Source organism: Meleagris gallopavo, chromosome 4 (genome assembly GCF_905368555.1).
Source record: "Meleagris gallopavo chromosome 4, MGAL_WU_HG_1.1, whole genome shotgun sequence".
Lineage (NCBI taxonomy): Eukaryota > Metazoa > Chordata > Aves > Galliformes > Phasianidae > Meleagris > Meleagris gallopavo.
The window spans coordinates 26,370,882-26,388,525 of record NC_139407.1 but is presented as its reverse complement, the minus strand read 5'-3'; the positions used below and the strand labels follow the sequence as shown (position 1 = coordinate 26,388,525).

The 17,644-nt window shown below is 37.5% G+C and overlaps 2 protein-coding genes across 6 annotated transcripts in view; one reads left to right on the top strand and one right to left on the bottom strand.

Annotated features, from left to right (window-relative positions):
* The window catches only part of MRPS18C (mitochondrial ribosomal protein S18C), a 5,835-nt gene extending 3,731 nt beyond the window's left edge, over nt 1-2,104 (bottom strand). For all 3 annotated transcript variants that reach the window (XM_085222600.1, XM_085222599.1, XM_010709702.4), the window contains exons 1-5: nt 1,861-2,104; nt 1,693-1,754; nt 786-869; nt 407-464; nt 17-76 (exon numbers count right to left, since the gene is read on the bottom strand). In XM_085222600.1, the coding sequence (XP_085078726.1) occupies nt 17-76; nt 407-464; nt 786-869; nt 1,693-1,754; nt 1,861-2,104 (508 nt within the window). The remainder of the gene's footprint in view (nt 1-16; nt 77-406; nt 465-785; nt 870-1,692; nt 1,755-1,860) is intronic.
* HELQ (helicase, POLQ like) lies at nt 1,918-17,644 on the top strand. 3 transcript variants are annotated; one of them, XM_085222573.1, is made up of 18 exons: nt 1,918-2,031; nt 2,606-3,344; nt 3,817-3,995; nt 4,521-4,721; nt 5,659-5,731; nt 6,162-6,259; nt 6,738-6,836; nt 7,522-7,667; nt 8,518-8,757; nt 9,588-9,729; nt 10,025-10,129; nt 10,633-10,852; nt 11,956-12,113; nt 13,213-13,311; nt 13,598-13,771; nt 14,270-14,383; nt 16,757-16,891; nt 17,436-17,644. In XM_085222573.1, the coding sequence occupies exons 2-18, from the start codon at nt 2,630-2,632 to the stop codon at nt 17,511-17,513; spliced, it is 2,976 nt and encodes a 991-aa protein (XP_085078699.1). In that variant the 5' UTR covers nt 1,918-2,031; nt 2,606-2,629; the 3' UTR covers nt 17,514-17,644. The 3 variants fall into 3 exon arrangements, with proteins under 3 accessions (XP_085078699.1, XP_010708005.1, XP_085078698.1); XM_010709703.4 differs by lacking the exon at nt 1,918-2,031 and adding an exon at nt 2,150-2,302; XM_085222572.1 differs by lacking the exons at nt 1,918-2,031; nt 13,213-13,311 and adding an exon at nt 2,150-2,302.

Genomic DNA, 17,644 nt, shown 5'->3' with positions numbered 1-17,644 from the left:
GTATAACAATACTTACCAAGTATATGAGCTCTTTTTATGGCTTTTGAAATTTCTTTCTGCTTCTTATCACACAAGCCTAAACAAATAAGTTATTTTTAGCTTCCTGGTTTCACTGACCATAATTCACTGACTAGTTTAAGGAGGAAGAAGTTTCATTAGTGACAAATTGTTCTAGCTTTATCAAAGCCTTCTTCTTACAGAAAAGTATATACTTACATACCTTTTATGGTTAAGATTAAAGAGTGATTACTTAAAGGATATTCTCATTTCTTGATGAAGGCTACTAGTTAACATGAACATTTCAAGATGTGTACAACGAGTAATACGCAGTTCTGTAAACATATCTGATAAGTGAACAAGACTTTAGAAGACATCGACATTAAACAGCAAGTAGTATTCCACATACCTGTTATATGCCTGCCATAAATGCGGCCAGAGTATGGAGAAACAAACTGGGACAGAAGCTATTGGAAAGCAAAGACAAGAGCGTAAGGATTGCTTTGTAAAAGAAGCTTTAACTTCCTCATATTTGGACCTGTTTCTTCCAGAACCTAACACATATCGTATCATTTAAGCCACACTACAGTAGAACTAGAACTGAACATTTTATTTAATAGGGCTAGAGATTTGAAGTAACTAGTTTACTGATAAATCTAGTAATGTAACACATACTACTTCAGTTTTTAGATCCTCTAAACATTGGTATTAATCATTCAGTATTAACTTTAGACTTCTGTTCCCAAGCCCTTGAATGCTTTTTAAACATACATTTTCAAGGCACTTACCTGCACATTCTTGTAGTCCACTTTTATTCCACATAAGATACATTTTTTAGGAGGCTCTTTATATGGATTCTCCATTTCTATAGGCTGTAATTAGACAACAGCTAAAATGTTTTAAATTTACAAGAAAATAGTCAGCTTGCACTTGATTTCACATAGATCTTCAGGAAAAAGAATGCCTTCAAACCAAAAGGAGCCCCTCCCTTACAAAGACAGGTTGAGGAAGTTAGGCTTCTTTAGCATGGAGAAGGTTCTAGGGAGACCTCACTACAGCCTTCCAGCACTTGAAAAGTGCATACAAACAAGGAGACTGACTTTTTAGATGAGCTGACAGAAGTAGGACAAGCAAAGTGACATAAAACTAAAACAGCAGATTTAGATTAGATATAATGCAGAAGTTCTTTACTCAAGAGAGCAGTAAGGCCTTGGCACAGGCTGCCCAGAGAGGCCGTGGATGCCTCATCTCTGGAAGTACACAGGACCAGACCAGATGGGATCCTAGGCAGCCTAAGCTGGTGGGGAGTAACCCTGCCCATGGCAAAGAGTTGGCGCTGGGTAGGCTGTGAGGCCCCTTCCAATTGAAACCATTCTGCAGTTCAGAAAAAGAAACAATATGTCTCTTAGATGTGAGCTATTGAAACAGCACGGAGGTTACATTCATAGTAGTAGGCCATACCTTATATAGGGCACTCATTAACACTAACTAGCTGATTCCAGAAGCAGTGCGAAGCAGCAATAAACACAGTAACCTACACAGCAACTTAATCACGAGAGCAGCAGGCACAGCAAAAGATGCTATCTTCGTTTTCATTTTTGCTGTTTGACCAGCTCACCCACTGATACTGGAGTCCGTGTACAGCTGCCAGAAAGCAGCCACGGCACACCTGGCAGTGAGATGAGGAACCCTTACCAAGTCAGACTGGACCGCTGCTTGCTGGTGCTGAAGACGACAAGGCCTCTCCCGCATCAAGGCTGCACAGCAAAGAGATAACACCGTCAGCGGCAGCTAGATAGGGCAGCCTAAAGCCACCGCAGAGACACACGGCAAAGAGCAAAGAGCAACGCGCAGCCCGCTCACCCGGCACCCATCCGCAGCACAGCCTGCCGCCCCGCACGCCCAGCGCCGCCATCTTGACCTCTCCCGCCTCCCTCTGCGCGCAACTTCCCCCGCACCATTCAGCCAAGCGGAAATACGATCCGCTGGCCAAGGGGCTGCGGCCTGCACTAGTGGCTGCGCGTCTAACACGTGGTACAGTTTGTTTTGTTCTGGTGCCGAAAGCGGCGGTTGAGGCTGGGTTGCTCGTGGCGTTGCCGGCCGTCATGTACGCAGCCCCGGTGCCGCTTTGACGTCTTCCGGCTCCCTCCTCATGGCTGAGCCCGCTCTCGCCGTGCGGAGGAGGAGCCGCACCAGCTCCGCTCGCAAACGGAGCCACCCCCCTGCACGGCCCGGGGCCGCCTGCTCGCCGCTGGCTCGCAAGAGACCCGGTGCTGGGGGTGAGGGGTCCCCGGCCGAGCCCCCGGTACGGAGATGGTGGCTGGGACGGGGGAAGCGGGCCGGAGTGAGGCTGTGGTGGTGGGGAGCACTTGAGTAGGGGGTGTGTTCGAGTTCAGAAATCTCACAAAAATCTTCTCGTTGACTCTGCTGCATTTCACTCATTTGCAAGTATACGTTCAATTACAAGTTGAACTGTTTTTCAAAGGCAGATTAATTGCTTGATAAATTGCAGAACAGTTAAATGAATTACACGTTATGCTTCGGTTGCCAAGGTTTTTCTAGCTTGTTACTTTGCAGTGTTAATTTTCTTATTGTTCTGTTTTCACAGTGTAACAACGATAGTGAAGAGGATATGTTTGGTGACTATGACAGCTTCCATGAAAGTGATTCTTTATTGGCTCAAGTTCTTGATGCAGAGCACCAGCACCCCCAGGAAAAAGGTGTGGACATGAAAGCTGCTGGAGAGTTTGCACATGGGAATCTTCAGTCAGAAATGAACCAAAGCAAGCAAGGTAATTTGCGTGCTATAGAAGACAGTAGTGTGCATAAAGTGGACGAACATTTTGACTTCCAAATGAATGAAAATGATGTTGAAGACACCAATGAAGACCTCAGTGATTCTGTTTTCGATGAATTGCCTTCATCACAACTTTTGTATTTGGAGAAAATGGGTGAGCTTTCTTCTCGTTCCCAAAGATCTGCAGGCACAGAAAAGATGGATGAGTGGAAGAATTCCTCCTTGGACAAAATCCAGAGTCTGTCATCTCCGTGTCCTGACTCCGGACACAAGAACAGAAGCACAAAATCTTCCAAAGGCTCTAGGTCTGATTCATGTAAAAGCGCGAGTCTTAAAGATCATCTGAAAAATGCTATGACTGGAAATGCCAAAGCCCAGACTCCAAAGGTCTCAAAGACCAAGCAGCTTAAAGAAGCTATTTTATCTGAAGAGATTTCTGTTGCTAGGGAAACTATTGAATCATCGTCTTTTGATATAGGCCCGTTTTATGGATTACCCAGTAAAGTTAAACATCTCCTCAGGCAATTTCGAGGCATTGAAACACTTTATGGTAATAGAACTTATGGGTTCTTCAAAGCAAACAATTGCAGTATAAGTATTTTCTGTTTAATCCACTGTGGTATAAAGTTACTTGTTTATGGTTGAATTACTGTCCATTACACAAATTAAATATTTAAATTATTTTCAAGTGTAAAAGTAGGATAATGTAATACTACTTGTTGCATTTAAAGGAAAGCATAAGTCATGTTGGATCTCCAGAGGAGGAAGCATAAGAAAGTTAAGGTAATAATAGCTAAGCTACGTCAGAAGAGAATTGTTTTTCAGAAGTGTGGAGGAGGAGGATGTGGCTTACAGGAATACTTTCTTGTGTGAGATCTGAGAAAATGGTAAGACTTGTAGCACTTAACTGAAGAAAACTCTTGAATGCTGAATTGATGGGTTTTATATAGCATAGGCAAAGAGCCTTGTGGGGGACAAACGTCCTTAAAAGGATTGGCAATAATTCTTCTTTAATTTTGCAGAATGGCAGCATGATTGCTTAACATTAAAATCTCTACAGCAGAGGAAGAATTTGATTTACTCGTTACCAACTAGTGGTGGAAAAACACTTGTTGCTGAAATTTTAATTCTCCAAGAATTACTCTGCAGACAGAAGGATGTTCTGATGATCCTGCCGTATGTTGCCATTGTCCAAGAAAAGGTCTGGAAAGTTCCTAGGATTGTGCATCTTCTGCAATGTGCCTTGTTATATGATTGGTTTTAGCAGTAGTATTAGGTAACTGTATTTTTATGAAAACATTTTGGGAAATGAGTTGCTTTGCCTTTTAGTGCTGCTCTAAGACTCAATTCTATTCTAGTAAAATATTGTGGTTATCACTTCAATATGCTGAGTTATAAGAAATTCTTGAAATGATAGCGTTCTGCAGCATCACCCATATTTTTGTTCTTATATCAGTGTCTTTTGCTGTCAACCCTTCTGGCAAAGTACCGTTGTAATAAAAACATATGCTACTCTGACTAAATCAAAATGAAGTTAGATAACAGTTTGATAAAGTTTGTGAATGCTTTTGCTTTTCAACTGGGGAACAGATTAATTATGCAATGGATTTAGATATGGGTAGGTTACATGCGTGGTTGAGTAATTGAGACGGGTCTGAAATTCAGAATGAGCACAAGTTTGTTTTCCAACTAACATTGCATTTGTTTATTTATTTATTTATTACAGGTTTGGGGTTTATCAAGCTTTGGGATAGAATTAGGTTTCCTGGTTGAAGAATATGCAGGAAGTAAGGGAAGATTTCCACCCATCAAGAGAAGAATAAAAAAGTCACTTTATATTGCTACCACAGAAAAAGGACACGCTCTTGTGAATTCTTTAATTGAAACAGATAGAATCAATGACCTTGGTTTAGTTGTAGTAGATGAGGTAGGTCACAAGATTTTCTATAAATAGCTTTTAGTTTATTTCATTGGTTTAGTTTCCAGGGCTTACCATGTCACAAATAGTATAACTTCATTGGGATCAGGAAACTGATCTGTAACCAATGCCTGTTACGATGAATGTTATTTTTATTCATCAACTGAAGTTAACATATCTACTATGTTAGTGGTTAATTTTAAATTAACTGTTTCTTAGTTTGGCTCTACAAAGTAACAAAAATTAAAAAGTGATATTGAGTTGTGTGGAATGTGTTTTTGTATATGCATGTTGCGTGCCTGAATTTGTTATCCTGGCATCTGAAGGCTGGTATACTGGAGAGAAAATGAAGTCACATTTCACTGAGAATTACCTATTGCTCTGCTTTTTAATAATATGACTGAGTTGTACTGCTAAAGGTTAACTGTGGGATTGAATCCCATGGATAATGTGTAAAATTGCATTCCAGGAGTTGAACATGCTCCAGTCTGGCCTTATTTAAACACAACTTCTCTAAGTGTGAAAAGGCTTAGTAAATAAGTTAGGCTTTTTCTGGTAGCACCTGCCTGCTAAGAAAAGATTTGCTTAGGATTCCTAGCAAGTGTTTCTTAAAAATAAGTTGAACAGGGTAAGTTTAGGTTGCTTTATCTCCATGCCAATTCTGTACTTGCAAGAGATCTTATTTCCACAACGCTTGTGACCTAATTAAATGGAATGAAATTTTAGCTGCTTGTATTCTCAGATCTTTTGTCTGGTGGTTCTTAAATACATATTAATTAAGGCAGTACTTAGAGAAGAAGCCTAGCATGTCAGTTTACCAAGTAGATCTCTAGATGGAGTCTTGACAGACATTCAACTCAAAATTACTTAGAAATATACTGTTGTATTTGTGGGAATATTTGTAACCCAGTAGTAACTCTTGGTTGCTTTCTCTTCTGGTCTGCAGTTGCATATGATTGGTGAGGGAAGTCGTGGAGCAACGCTGGAAATGACTCTTGCAAAAATACTTCATGCTAGTAGTAAGTCAGTCTCTAAAATATTGTTCTATGATTACCTCTAGAGAGAGATCACCTTGATTTTGCTTTCTAGATCTGTATTGTCTTGGCTGCTTTTGGAAAATGTGTTGATTGCTTGAGGAGTTTTACCCCATAAGGGTGGGCTGAGTGTTCTTGAAGCTTTCTTGATATTTTTCTGAGCATTGTCAAACATCTTTCATTTCTTCATAGGAGCCCCTTAGCCATTGCGATTAAACATCTCTATAGAGAAGATTTCCTTTTTTATGTTTACGTCTCAGGCAATATTTCTTAGCTACATCCTCATGAAACCTGCTGATTTGGCACTTAAAAGTAAATGCTAATAATAAATAAGCAGGGTTTTGAGTTAAATATTGAGCAAAGTGTTTAAAATGGTGACCATGGAAATAAACTCATTTCAACCTGTGTTTTACAGAAAATATACACATTGTTGGAATGAGTGCAACTTTAAATAATGTTGGAGACCTGCAGAAGTTTCTGCAAGCAGAGTACTATACTAAAAATTTCAGACCGGTATGTACAAAAGATATTGTAAAACAGTAAATATTGTTTCTGGCTTTAAAATTATAGCAGCCCTGTTCAGACTTTTAACATGGGCCACATGTTTACTTTCACAATGTTTTAAAAATTAAAGCAATATGCATGCTAAGGCTTGCAATTGTACTAACAAAAACTTTTTTCACGATTTGCCACACAGTGTGTTGTGTACATACATACACTTACATATATGAAGTAGTCATAAATATTGTTTATGTAATACATGTGGAATCTGAGCTAGTCGTCTTCAATCATGAGAACTGCTTATGAACAGTGATGCGTATTCTTAGCTAATTAGACATTTATTTTGTCAGAGCAGATAATTAGATCTATTTTTAAAAAATGCATGCATGTATTTGAGGGAAGCATGATGTTTATTAAAAAAAACAGCTACATATTATTAATGGCTTCATCTTGGTAATTTGACTATTGTTTCTGGCTTAAATCAATCTAGGTAGAGTTAAAGGAATACATAAAGATAAAGGATACAATTTACGAAGTTGACAGCAAAGCAGAAAATGGCTTTACTTTTTCACGTCTCCTTAACTTCAAGGTAAGATCTGAGTTTCTTTGAACTATGATGATAAAACATCATTATTCGTTGATGTCTTTGCAGTGCTTTCACAGAAGAAATAATATAGTTGACTTGTAATGCATATAACAAAGACAATAGCAAACTTAAGGAGAGGAAAAAGGTCCTTTAAATATCAGATATTTAACTCTATTTTAACATTTTTACTTCTCTTAGTAGAAGGCGGGGTGGGTTTGTTTTCAGTATTCTCCCATGTGGGTAGCAAAGGGCTTGAAAATTCCATAGAACTAACTGCAAGTCTTTGGCTAGATTTTCTCAGCTGTTTATCACTCTTAAATAACAGAACATATGTTCATTGTTATAAGCTTATTACTGACTTATTTGGATTCACTTCAATGTTAAGATTGGTAGGTGATGGTATACTGCCAGTAGCACAAGCAGCATTGCTACTGTGACACTACAGATAAAGATATTAAGGAGGAGGAAGAAGAGTGTTGATTTTATATGGAAATACTGAGCTGAATCTTTTGGCAAACTGTAAAGTGCTTGGTTGGTAGAAGTTCACCCTACAAATTCTTGTTTTTTAAGTCATCTTAAAACAAACGGAGAATACCCTAGGAAAGGCAGAGAACAGGTACTGAATACTTGCTGAGTTTAAGAATTAAATTCTACGTTTAAAAAATGATGTTTGTCAATCTGTTGATAGTATTCTAGTAGTCTGGAGAAAGCAGATCCTGACCACATCATTGCACTGGTTACTGAAGTTATTCCAAAATATTCCTGCCTAATCTTTTGTCCTACTAAAAAGAACTGTGAAAATGTGGCTACAATGGTTTGCAAGTATCTGAACAAGTATGTTTTATCTCCTGATTTTTTTTATTGTATATGAAATTGTTGGCTAGAACTTGAGGTTTATCTTAACTAGTATGGAAGTGGCTTTTTCTGGGTGATGAGGTGTATTTTGAATATACAGAATTGCATGAAGCTATTAACTGGATATATTACAGAAAATTGCTCAAAGCTTATTAGTAAACTGTTTTACAAACTTTTTTTCAGCAGATTTTACAAATAGAGGATAAATAATTTAAAAAAACATAGTAAGAGAAAAGTATACTAAAAAGTATACCTTATTTTATTGGCACTTATCTCCACAAGCTACTTAAAGACATTTTCTCTATAGCCCTGTATTTGGTCATGTATGTCATCAGTTGAATATGGAAGTGTCAAGTATTCTCTACTTGGAGGATGTAAACACTAAACTAGGCTTCACGTACAAAAGAAGTTGAGATTTGTTTGACTGGATAAAAGTCTGATTTAATACAATTATAGTCTAGTTTAAACAGTATGTAGGAAGAAATTACATTGATTATTCAAATTCCCAATCTTGGAACCAATTTTAGTGTCTATAAGCTTTGCTATAAGCTTCTCTCTTGTCTTCAATGTGTTTGACACACACCTAATCAATATTTGATGCCTTCTGTACCCATGCTTCCAAACAACAACAAAAAAAATCAGTGTGGGTGACTTCAGTATCTACCTGTGTATTGCTATTTTGAAGTTATCAGAAACAGATCTTTATCCAAACTTACATATTTAGTTACAGGAACAGATAATGAAGAGAAACGTAGATGATGTCTGCCTTAATTTTTTAAAGTGATTATTACTTGATCAAAGTCTGAAGAAATGTTTTTTGTTCTCAAAGAGAATTCAGAACTCACAGGGAGAAAGAAAAACAGGACCTAATTAAGAACCTAAAGGATATTGGAAATGGAAGCATCTGTCCTGTTCTGAGGCAAACAATTCCTTTTGGTATTGCCTATCACCATAGTGGCCTTACAAATGATGAAAGAAAGAATATAGAAGAAGCATATTCTAGAGGTGTCCTGTGTCTTCTTGCTTGCACAGCTACATTAGCTGCTGGAGTTAACCTGCCAGCCAGAAGGTAAGTTAACCAAAAATACTACATAGTTTCATCCTTGCATTGTAAATAATAATAATAAACCTTAAATGGAAATATTAGAGCACTATTAGATATCTTTCAGCTGTTACTTGGAAATTTCAGGAGGAAGTAATTTAACACACTGAGCTTAGGACAGAATTAAAACTGCAAAATTATCATCTAGGAAAAATGTATCAGTAACAAGTCTCTCAGAATGCATAGTTGAGGAACACTTTCCTGAATGGATGAAGGAACTTCTACTATATTGAGAAATTTCTTCAGTAATAATAAGTTCAGTAATAATGAGCAAGCGATGATGCTTTTTTAATGCTTTTACAAGAATAATGTTCAAGTCCTAAAATTATTTTATAAGGAGAAGGTGCTTAAATATATTTTACCAGAATAATATGCTAGCACTTGTTACACAGGTATTGATGGTATGGCTTGCCCTGGTCTTGAAGACCCAAGACTGTTTGCTAAGAATCCAGTTTTGCGTGTGTCTGTGTTTGAATAACACATCTGAGGAGAGAGAACTTTATTTTCCTAACAGAGAAATGTGGCCTGTTTTTAGCATTGCTGACTTAGGGTCAACATTGTTTGTGTTTGACTAAGATACAAAGGCACTGCAGCAAGTAATTAAAACGGATTGTGATTCAGACTTCAAGGTGTTAGATGTTTTGATGAACACTTTTTTTTGAAACAAGTATTTCAAATTCAGTTTTGCTTATCTTAGTTGCAAAGCATGAAGCATAGCTAGAGAATGCATTTTTAAGATATTACAACTATAGTAATTTTAATATTAAGCACAACTTACCAATGATTTCTTTTTACAGGGTGATTTTAAGAGCCCCTTATGTTGCTAGTGAGTTCCTGAAGAAGAATCAATATAAACAAATGATTGGCAGAGCTGGTCGAGCTGGTATTGACAGTGCTGGTGAAAGTATTCTCATAGTGCAGGAAAAAGACAAACATTTGGTAACTTTTATGAAGCTGTTGGTGATTTAAGTCATTAGATTAAGTTGGTGAGATGAAGAGGAGTAGATGAGCTCCTTAGCCTAATTTTTGTAGAATTTGTTTGAAGTAACTGACTTATGAAATACCAGTCAATTGCTTTAGCCATTAACAGATTGTTTTCACGCATTAGCTATAAATGCTACATGTTTACAGATATTTGTTTCTAAGCAGAATCACAGGTATCAGTATTTCAGAACAGTTTAAAACTATTCCATAACTATTTTTCTGTACCAATATATTTCTTGGGACCTTTTAGGTTCAAGATTTAATAACCAGTCCTTTGGAGAATTGTTACAGCAACCTTCTGCCAGAGTCCACCAACGGAATGCAGTACCTGTTGCTATCATTGGTTGGATTGAAGGTATTAGTTAAATATTATGAGCAGTTAAAGTGTTTGGGGGATGTACTAAATATTGTATTACTTGATTCTGTAGGAAAAATCAGATGTTTTCAACAGTTGAACTTAACTAAGTTCAGCACAGCTTCCCTTCAAATGAGAAGTGCAAAACTGTGAATAATATTTTCCTCGCTTAAAAAGCAGTGACACAACATGATGCTTTTTCAGCATGGACAAGGCCAAAGTTATGTCTGCCTTCTTCATTGTCCTAATACTTCAATTTCTGATACTGGATTCTATAAATAGAAACTAGCAACAGTCTAAACAAATGAACATAATAGAATAGCCAAGATAATAAACAAATGGACGTGCTGTCCCATCAGATCAATGATCAGCTGTCTATTCTATTCGTCACTTAGCTCTCTATAAACAACTTAAATTATAGTCTGAGTAATTGTTTTGAATAGCATGCTCTTTTTTGTGTGATGATACATTTAAACATCTAATCGCTTCCAAATCTTATACAGATTGCAGTTACCCAAGAGGAAGTGTACAGTTTTATGTGCCATACACTGCTGGGTGTCCAGCAGCAGCTGCTGTTGAAAGAGAAGAGCCTCTCAGAGATCGTTAGAGATGAACTAGAAAATCTAATAGAAAAGGGACTCTTAGAAAGAAAAATAATGGAAAAGGATCAAAATCCCAGAAGTACACTAACAATCACACTGTTGGGTAAAGCTACATATAAAGGTAAGATTAATCTTATTCTTCAACAAACCCTTTCATCTCAGCCTTACCTCCATTTAATGTGGTTTTCTCTCTTCTCTTTGAAAAGGCAATTAAAAAAAAGCTTGCCCAGTGCTAGTTTAGTTACTAAATAACGTGTTGGACTGAAATGAAGAATGAGTAAGCATTATGTGACTGAATGTTACGGGTATGAATTTTAAGAACACGAATCACAAGAAGACTCAAACCAGAACTGTATTAAAATTAATGACTTAATTTGATTTAGTGTTTGAAAATTACTCACAATCTCATTTTTACACGTAGGCATTGTGAGTAATGTTATTTTTTAGCCTACTAGGAGACTATTGGGGAAAGAAAGTAATATTACATGCGGTCCAAATCTAATGTAAAAAGCATACCAGTGTACAGTCAATAAGTATACAGAGGTTAGGCTTGATAAGATGTAGGATCAGTAAGTATACAGATGTTAGGCTTAGTAAGATTATCACAGTGGAAAGATAATCAAAATAAATGAAAATGCTCACCGGTGTTGTAGGCTCACAGTAATCTCCTCAAGGAGCAATCTCCAGAGAGAGATCCTTCCTCAGTGGCAATCAGTCCTTAAGTGGGGTCTAAGAGAGGTGGAGCCAGGCTCCACCCCCTCCTGGTAGCACAAGTGAATTGCCTTCACCTGTGCTCCTACAGCTGACTCATTGCTTGCCTCAGGTGGTCAATCAGAGGTTCAGGCCGTGATCAACAGTTCCCATACAACCAGAAAGTATGGGGTTTTTTTTTATCTCATAGCATAAAGATGTAGGATAAGGAAAGTACTTGTATGAAACTGAGAGATAGCTTCAGTCTGCAAGAGTTTCTTCAAAAGAAGATAATTCAAATGTTCCAAAAGCACACAAAATGTATGTGGAAACCAGTGATCGCAGACTTTTTGCAGTTCCTTTTTACCAATAATGATAGATTACAACGATTATTTGGGCTACACTTTTCTCTTGGATTAAGATTGCACTGTCAAACTTTTCTGAAAAAACAAAATGATGACTTCATGTGAGAATCTACTGCACTGAACTCTGTATGCCTACCTAAAATTGCTGTGCATTGTCTGCTTGTTTTAGGTTCTATAGACGTGTCGTACTGCAATCTCCTTTACAAAGAACTGAGGAAAGGTTTGGAAGGGCTGGTTCTTGAGAGCAGCCTTCATCTTCTCTATTTAGCTACTCCATATGATATGGTTTCCAACTGCAGCCCAGATTGGATGATATACTTGAGGCAGGTGAGATTTGCATTTCAAACACTGATTGGGGCATGCACTAATGCTGCTTAGTGGATTTTGAGTGTGTTTATACATACAGAATGTAATTAGTACAATAATGCTTTGATGAAAAGGTAAAGATGTTAATGTTTTCAATCATAGGGCAGAAGTGCTTTTCTTTACCTCAAGAACCTGATTTGTCTTATGCATCGATATTTTGTCCTCTTAGAGAGAAACAGCAGCACAATGGCACTAAAGTCTGTATAACTGGGTTTGTTAATGTGCAGTACTCAAGAGTTTGACAGATAAAGCAGCTGCAGATTTGACTGCAGAGAAGTCAGCCTACTATTCAAATATTAGATATTTAAAAGCATGGTTTTACTTTCAGTAGCAGACTTCTGATTTCAATAACATATGTCATAAGAACGAATTATCTGAATTTTGTATGAAATTATCCTAGAGTTTGCAAAACAACTCTTAAGCATGGAGTACAGGAAAAATATTGTTTGTTGGTCATGGAGCTACTTATTTTCGAAATATTTGGTGAAACTGAAACTGATCCCTTTTTATACAACTCTATACTAGCATTGATCACTATCTGACAGGGAAGAACTTAAACACATCTGGAATTTAAGTAAATAACGAGACTTGGAGAAAAATACTAGAGCACATAGAAGAGCTATTGGTAGTTCTCTGGGGTTTTTAACTAATTCATCTTGAATTTAATATAGACTAACTATCATTACCAAACGAGGTGAGAAATGTGATGCTGTGTGCACCTTAATAGTTAAGCTGTGTATGCATTTCAAAAAAAAGTACACAGCCTTTGTACACATACACCAGAAGTTTAGCAGCTGAACACATCTGTATATGTGGCTTTAAACCAGTTGAGTTAAAGGTGAAAAATGTATGTTCGTTTCTTATTTGTGGAGGAGAAGGGAAAGCAACATTAGCTATTTGCCTGCAGGTGGTATGCTTATTAAACAAATTTGATGTGAATTACTTTTTAGAGCTAAATATACTGTGCATACATTGTCTAGAACTATTCTGATTTGTAACATGTAATTTCTAATTAGTTGTTATGAAGAAATGATTTTGACTGTAGTCAATCTTCCTTTAGTTCAACCAGCTGAGTTCAGCAGAGCAAAGAGTAGTAGATATGGTGGGAGTACCTGAGAGCTTTATTGCAAAAAAGGCTTCTGGTCAAGCCATCAGAAAGGTAGGCTGGAGATTTGTTACACCTAAGACAACAGTGTAGTCTTGTAATTCAGCTGTTTAGAAATGCTGGATAACTTTCCTGAAAGTATTTAATTATTACTGTTCTTTTACTCATTAACTTCCTTTTCACCTCATCTTGTTTTTCATAATGTTTAATGTATTTGGGTCTAACATATCTGTTTCAGAGATGTGAAGGAATAGGGACGTAAAGACTTAATCCTTGAAGAATGAGCAGAAAACTGTGAATTTCATAGAGGGTACCAACTTCTAACTTGTTTTATTCCTAGAATGTGGACACTGCTGTTGTGAACAGGCTCTACCTGTCATTTGTCCTGTATGCCCTACTGAAAGAGACCAACATATGGAGCATCTCAGAGAAATTCAACATGTCTCGAGGCTATGTGCAGAATCTCCTTACATCTGCTGCCTCTTTTGCTTCTTGCGTTCTGCATTTCTGTGAGGTAGTGTGCTAAATATCTCCTAGTATCTTCTCTTGATTGGCTTTGTAAAACTTGAAATTTTCTTCTGTTATGTTAAACTTAATGCATATGTTGCATTTCACCTCTCCTGTGCGTAACTATACATTGTCAAGGAAAGCATGCCACTACAGTGCATATTTCTTGTGTTAACAGTAAGCTTCATGGACAGAAAGTACAAGAATACCTACTCTAGAGGTCATTGATCAGTGTCATTAAGTGCAGTTGATGACAAATTATGAGCTTGCCTTTGTGAGATGAGGCCTTCTGGTTGTGGAATGTCACTGTGAGAAAAGAGCTGCCTTGGTTGTTTCTTTTTCCATTTAAAAAATGCATTCTTCATCCTTCAGAACCATCCCAGATTTAGCTGAGGAGTGCCAGATGCAACTCTGCAACAAGCTGAAAGAATAACTAGAAGAGTTCTCCTACTGTCTTTTTTACTGCCTTTTACTTTTTGACTTCTAATTGTCCTTGTCTTTACAGGAACTGGAGGAATTCTGGGTTTATAAAGCCCTGCTGACAGAACTTACCAAGCGCTTGACATACTGTGTTAAGACAGAGCTCATTCCACTGATGGAGGTAGCAGGGGTTCTAGAGGTAAGTAAACCTATCTTGGACAAAGGCAAACTTTTGTGCTAAATGTTATTATCACTAAAGTATCTCTGGAAGACCAGGCTAGTTTTTTATTCCAAGTCTGGCATCATAGAAATATCTCACAACAGTCTGCTATGTCAGGGACTGTTGGGGGAGTGCAAGCTGGAGCCAGTCATATTCTCTCTATTATCTCATATTCTCCTTCCAGTTGCTGCTGCAGCAACGGTGAAAACACAGCATTTGCATACTAACTTAGAGCTTTGTGCTCAACTGTAAAACACAGCCCAGGTCAAGTTTATTTTGAGGTTAAGTTAGAAGATCATCACAGAATACGGGAGCTTACATAGGGAACATAAGCTTCTAGTATCATTGATGCCGGTGCATATATTTCAAATGAGAAATGTGACTAGTTTCTGATCTGAGGGCTCCGATTCAAGTAGTAAGATACTGTGGGAACTGAGTGCAGGATTATGAGTCATTAGTGAACCTGCTTTGAAAAGGATGCGTCTTTTCTATTCCAGCATACTGTAGAAATCACCTTGTTAGCAGATTGGTGGCAGTGAGTTTTTACACTGAAAAGTTAAAACTATGGAGACTTACAGCTTGATGCATTTTGTATGAAATGGCCTGAGTTTGGTACAAAGGGAGAAGAAAGGTCTTCATTCCATGGCTTGAAGTCTGTAAGGGCAAGAGTCTGAACAGCATGATTTTGCTGAAGTTGCATTGTACAGATTGCTCTTAAAAGCACCTTGATGAGAGCAGTGCATTTAAAACTGTAATTAAAACCATACCGACAGCTGATACTTCTAGCAGATACTGACACTTGAATAGACATGAATTACATAGCTTTGTGTGTAGGAAACTGACAGAATCAATATTTGGGTTACCGTAGTAAATGAGAAAGTGTCCTTAGCATTTTGAGTTGCTAAAGAGCAAACTATAGTTTCCCTATTAGTTATTAGGGAGGACAGGTTCTGAGCTATCAGTCATGCTGTGCATACAGCTGCAAAACAGTACAGAAAAGGTTTGCTGCCATTTAATAGATTTTTTGGGGAATTATATGACCACTTCACATCACTAAATACTTATGCGTTGTTTGTTAGCTTTTCTGTTAGTTGCTTAAATATATATGCGCCATCAGATAAAGTTTTCTATTCCTTGATGTCTTAATGATAGGAGAAAAAAAAAATGTGATTGACCAAATGTATGATGGCAGTTGTATGATCAGTAAATATACAGATGTTATATAGTATAGAGAGAAGTTAGGCTGTTAAGATTATCACATTGGGAAAGACAATCAGAAATAAACAAAAAGTACTCACCAGTGTTGTAGGCTCACAAGAAACTCCATGAAGAGCAGTCTCCAGAGAGAGATCCTTTCTCAGTGGCAGTCAGCCCTTAAATGGCGTCTAGGAGAGGTGGAGCCAGGCTCCACCCCTTCCGGTCACACAGCTGAATTGCCTTCACCTGTGCTCCTGTGTCTGACTCATTGCTTGTCTCTGGTGATCAATCAGAGGTTCAGGCCGTGATTCAACAGTTCCCATACAGCAATGTACCACTTTTCCATCTGATAGGAATTATTACTCAGGCAATTAGAGCCTTGGCATTACAAAATGTTCTTAAAACTAGCCTAGAAATGCATTTTGACTTAAACTTTGTAAACAAGTTCAATCGCTGTAAGTTTTGCAAAAGAAATGTCTCCAAAAAGACTATATACAGTAATTACTGTCAGGCTGCATTGCATCCTTATACCACAACAGGACCAAGCCTAGTAAAGAGAAGCAGATCACATGTACTCCCATGCTGATTTTAGCTGTCAAATTTCAGAGAATCTCTCCTGTCCTTGTGAGCTAACAGCCATGACTTAGTATAAAACTAGAGGAAAAGATACTAAAGCAAAAAAAATGTTAATAAGCTTTGAGCAGCAAAGTGCAGTCTTATCTGGAGTTCTATGGAAGCTCATGAGGTGGTATTAAAAGTTGCAGAAAAATAGGGGCAACGCTTTTCAAGCACAACAAGCTCTCATTTCATTTAGATCTTCTAAAGAAAATAAGGCAGTGATTTGTGTCAGTGACAGCAAATGCAGAAAACGACAAAAGAAAAGTGAGGCTGGCAGACACAGAACTGTGCAGGTGCAGAGGAAGTAATGATGACTCATTTACTCAGAACTGTGTAAGATTTTTCAGGTTTAAGTCAGTAATTCTGAATTACTAGTGCCAGTTCCTATGAGGCTTGCTGTTCTTGACAAGGTGAATCAAAGGGAACCTGGATCACTATTAAAATATATATATATAAATGTTTCAGGTGGGTGCAGAGATTAGGACTGAGGATTCTTATTGCCTCTTAAAATAACCTAACACAATTTTTGGCTTACAGGCACGAGCTAAACAGCTTTATAATGCAGGGTACAAAACTTTAGCACACTTAGCTAATGCAAACCCAGAAACTCTGGTGAAGACGATCGAGCATTTGTCACGACGTCAAGCCAAACAAATGGTTTCGTCTGCAAAGGTAAGCAAGTATGTTAAAAGAAACCACTTGTGGAATTCAAAGTTTCAAAAGTGAATATTTGAATATCATTAAAAGACAGTGGAAGATTCAGTTTAGAAATAAAGGCATTTGTGAATATTTGCAATGGCAACTGTGATCAGTATTAATCTAGTGAATTCATTTTCTTAACCACATTATTTATCTAAGACGATTACAATGGGAGTGAATTCAGCGACTACAGCCCATGATGCACTTGAATGATTGGCAAATAGAAACTACTTAAGCCAATTCTGTTTCTGTGGGGGGGTCGTAAAGAGTTCTCTTCATTAGAGAAACAAAGACCAGAAATGTTCTGGTAGCTGATCTGGAACGGTGAACAGTACAAGGTCTTGGCATAACACATAAGAAGATATTAGACCTTGGAGTGCTGCAGTCCTGTGAGCAACAGCATTGTTTCGTTTCATTTTTCAAGACCAGATACAAACCTGGAAAGGAACTGATGTTTAATCCTAACAATATAGCAAATGATTGTCTAAATTTCCTAATAATTTGATTGCTATTACAGATGCTGCTGACTGAAAAAGCTGAAGCTTTACAAGAAGAAGTAGAGGAACTCCTAAGGGTGCCTTCAGATATCCCATAAACCTACTGACCAGCTCAGTCATGAAAAAAATAATAATGAATTGAAGTATTTGGGCGTGTCTTAGGTTTTAACTTTGTCCTATGTACACATGCTGTAAATATAATAAATATTTATTATCTTTTTATACATCA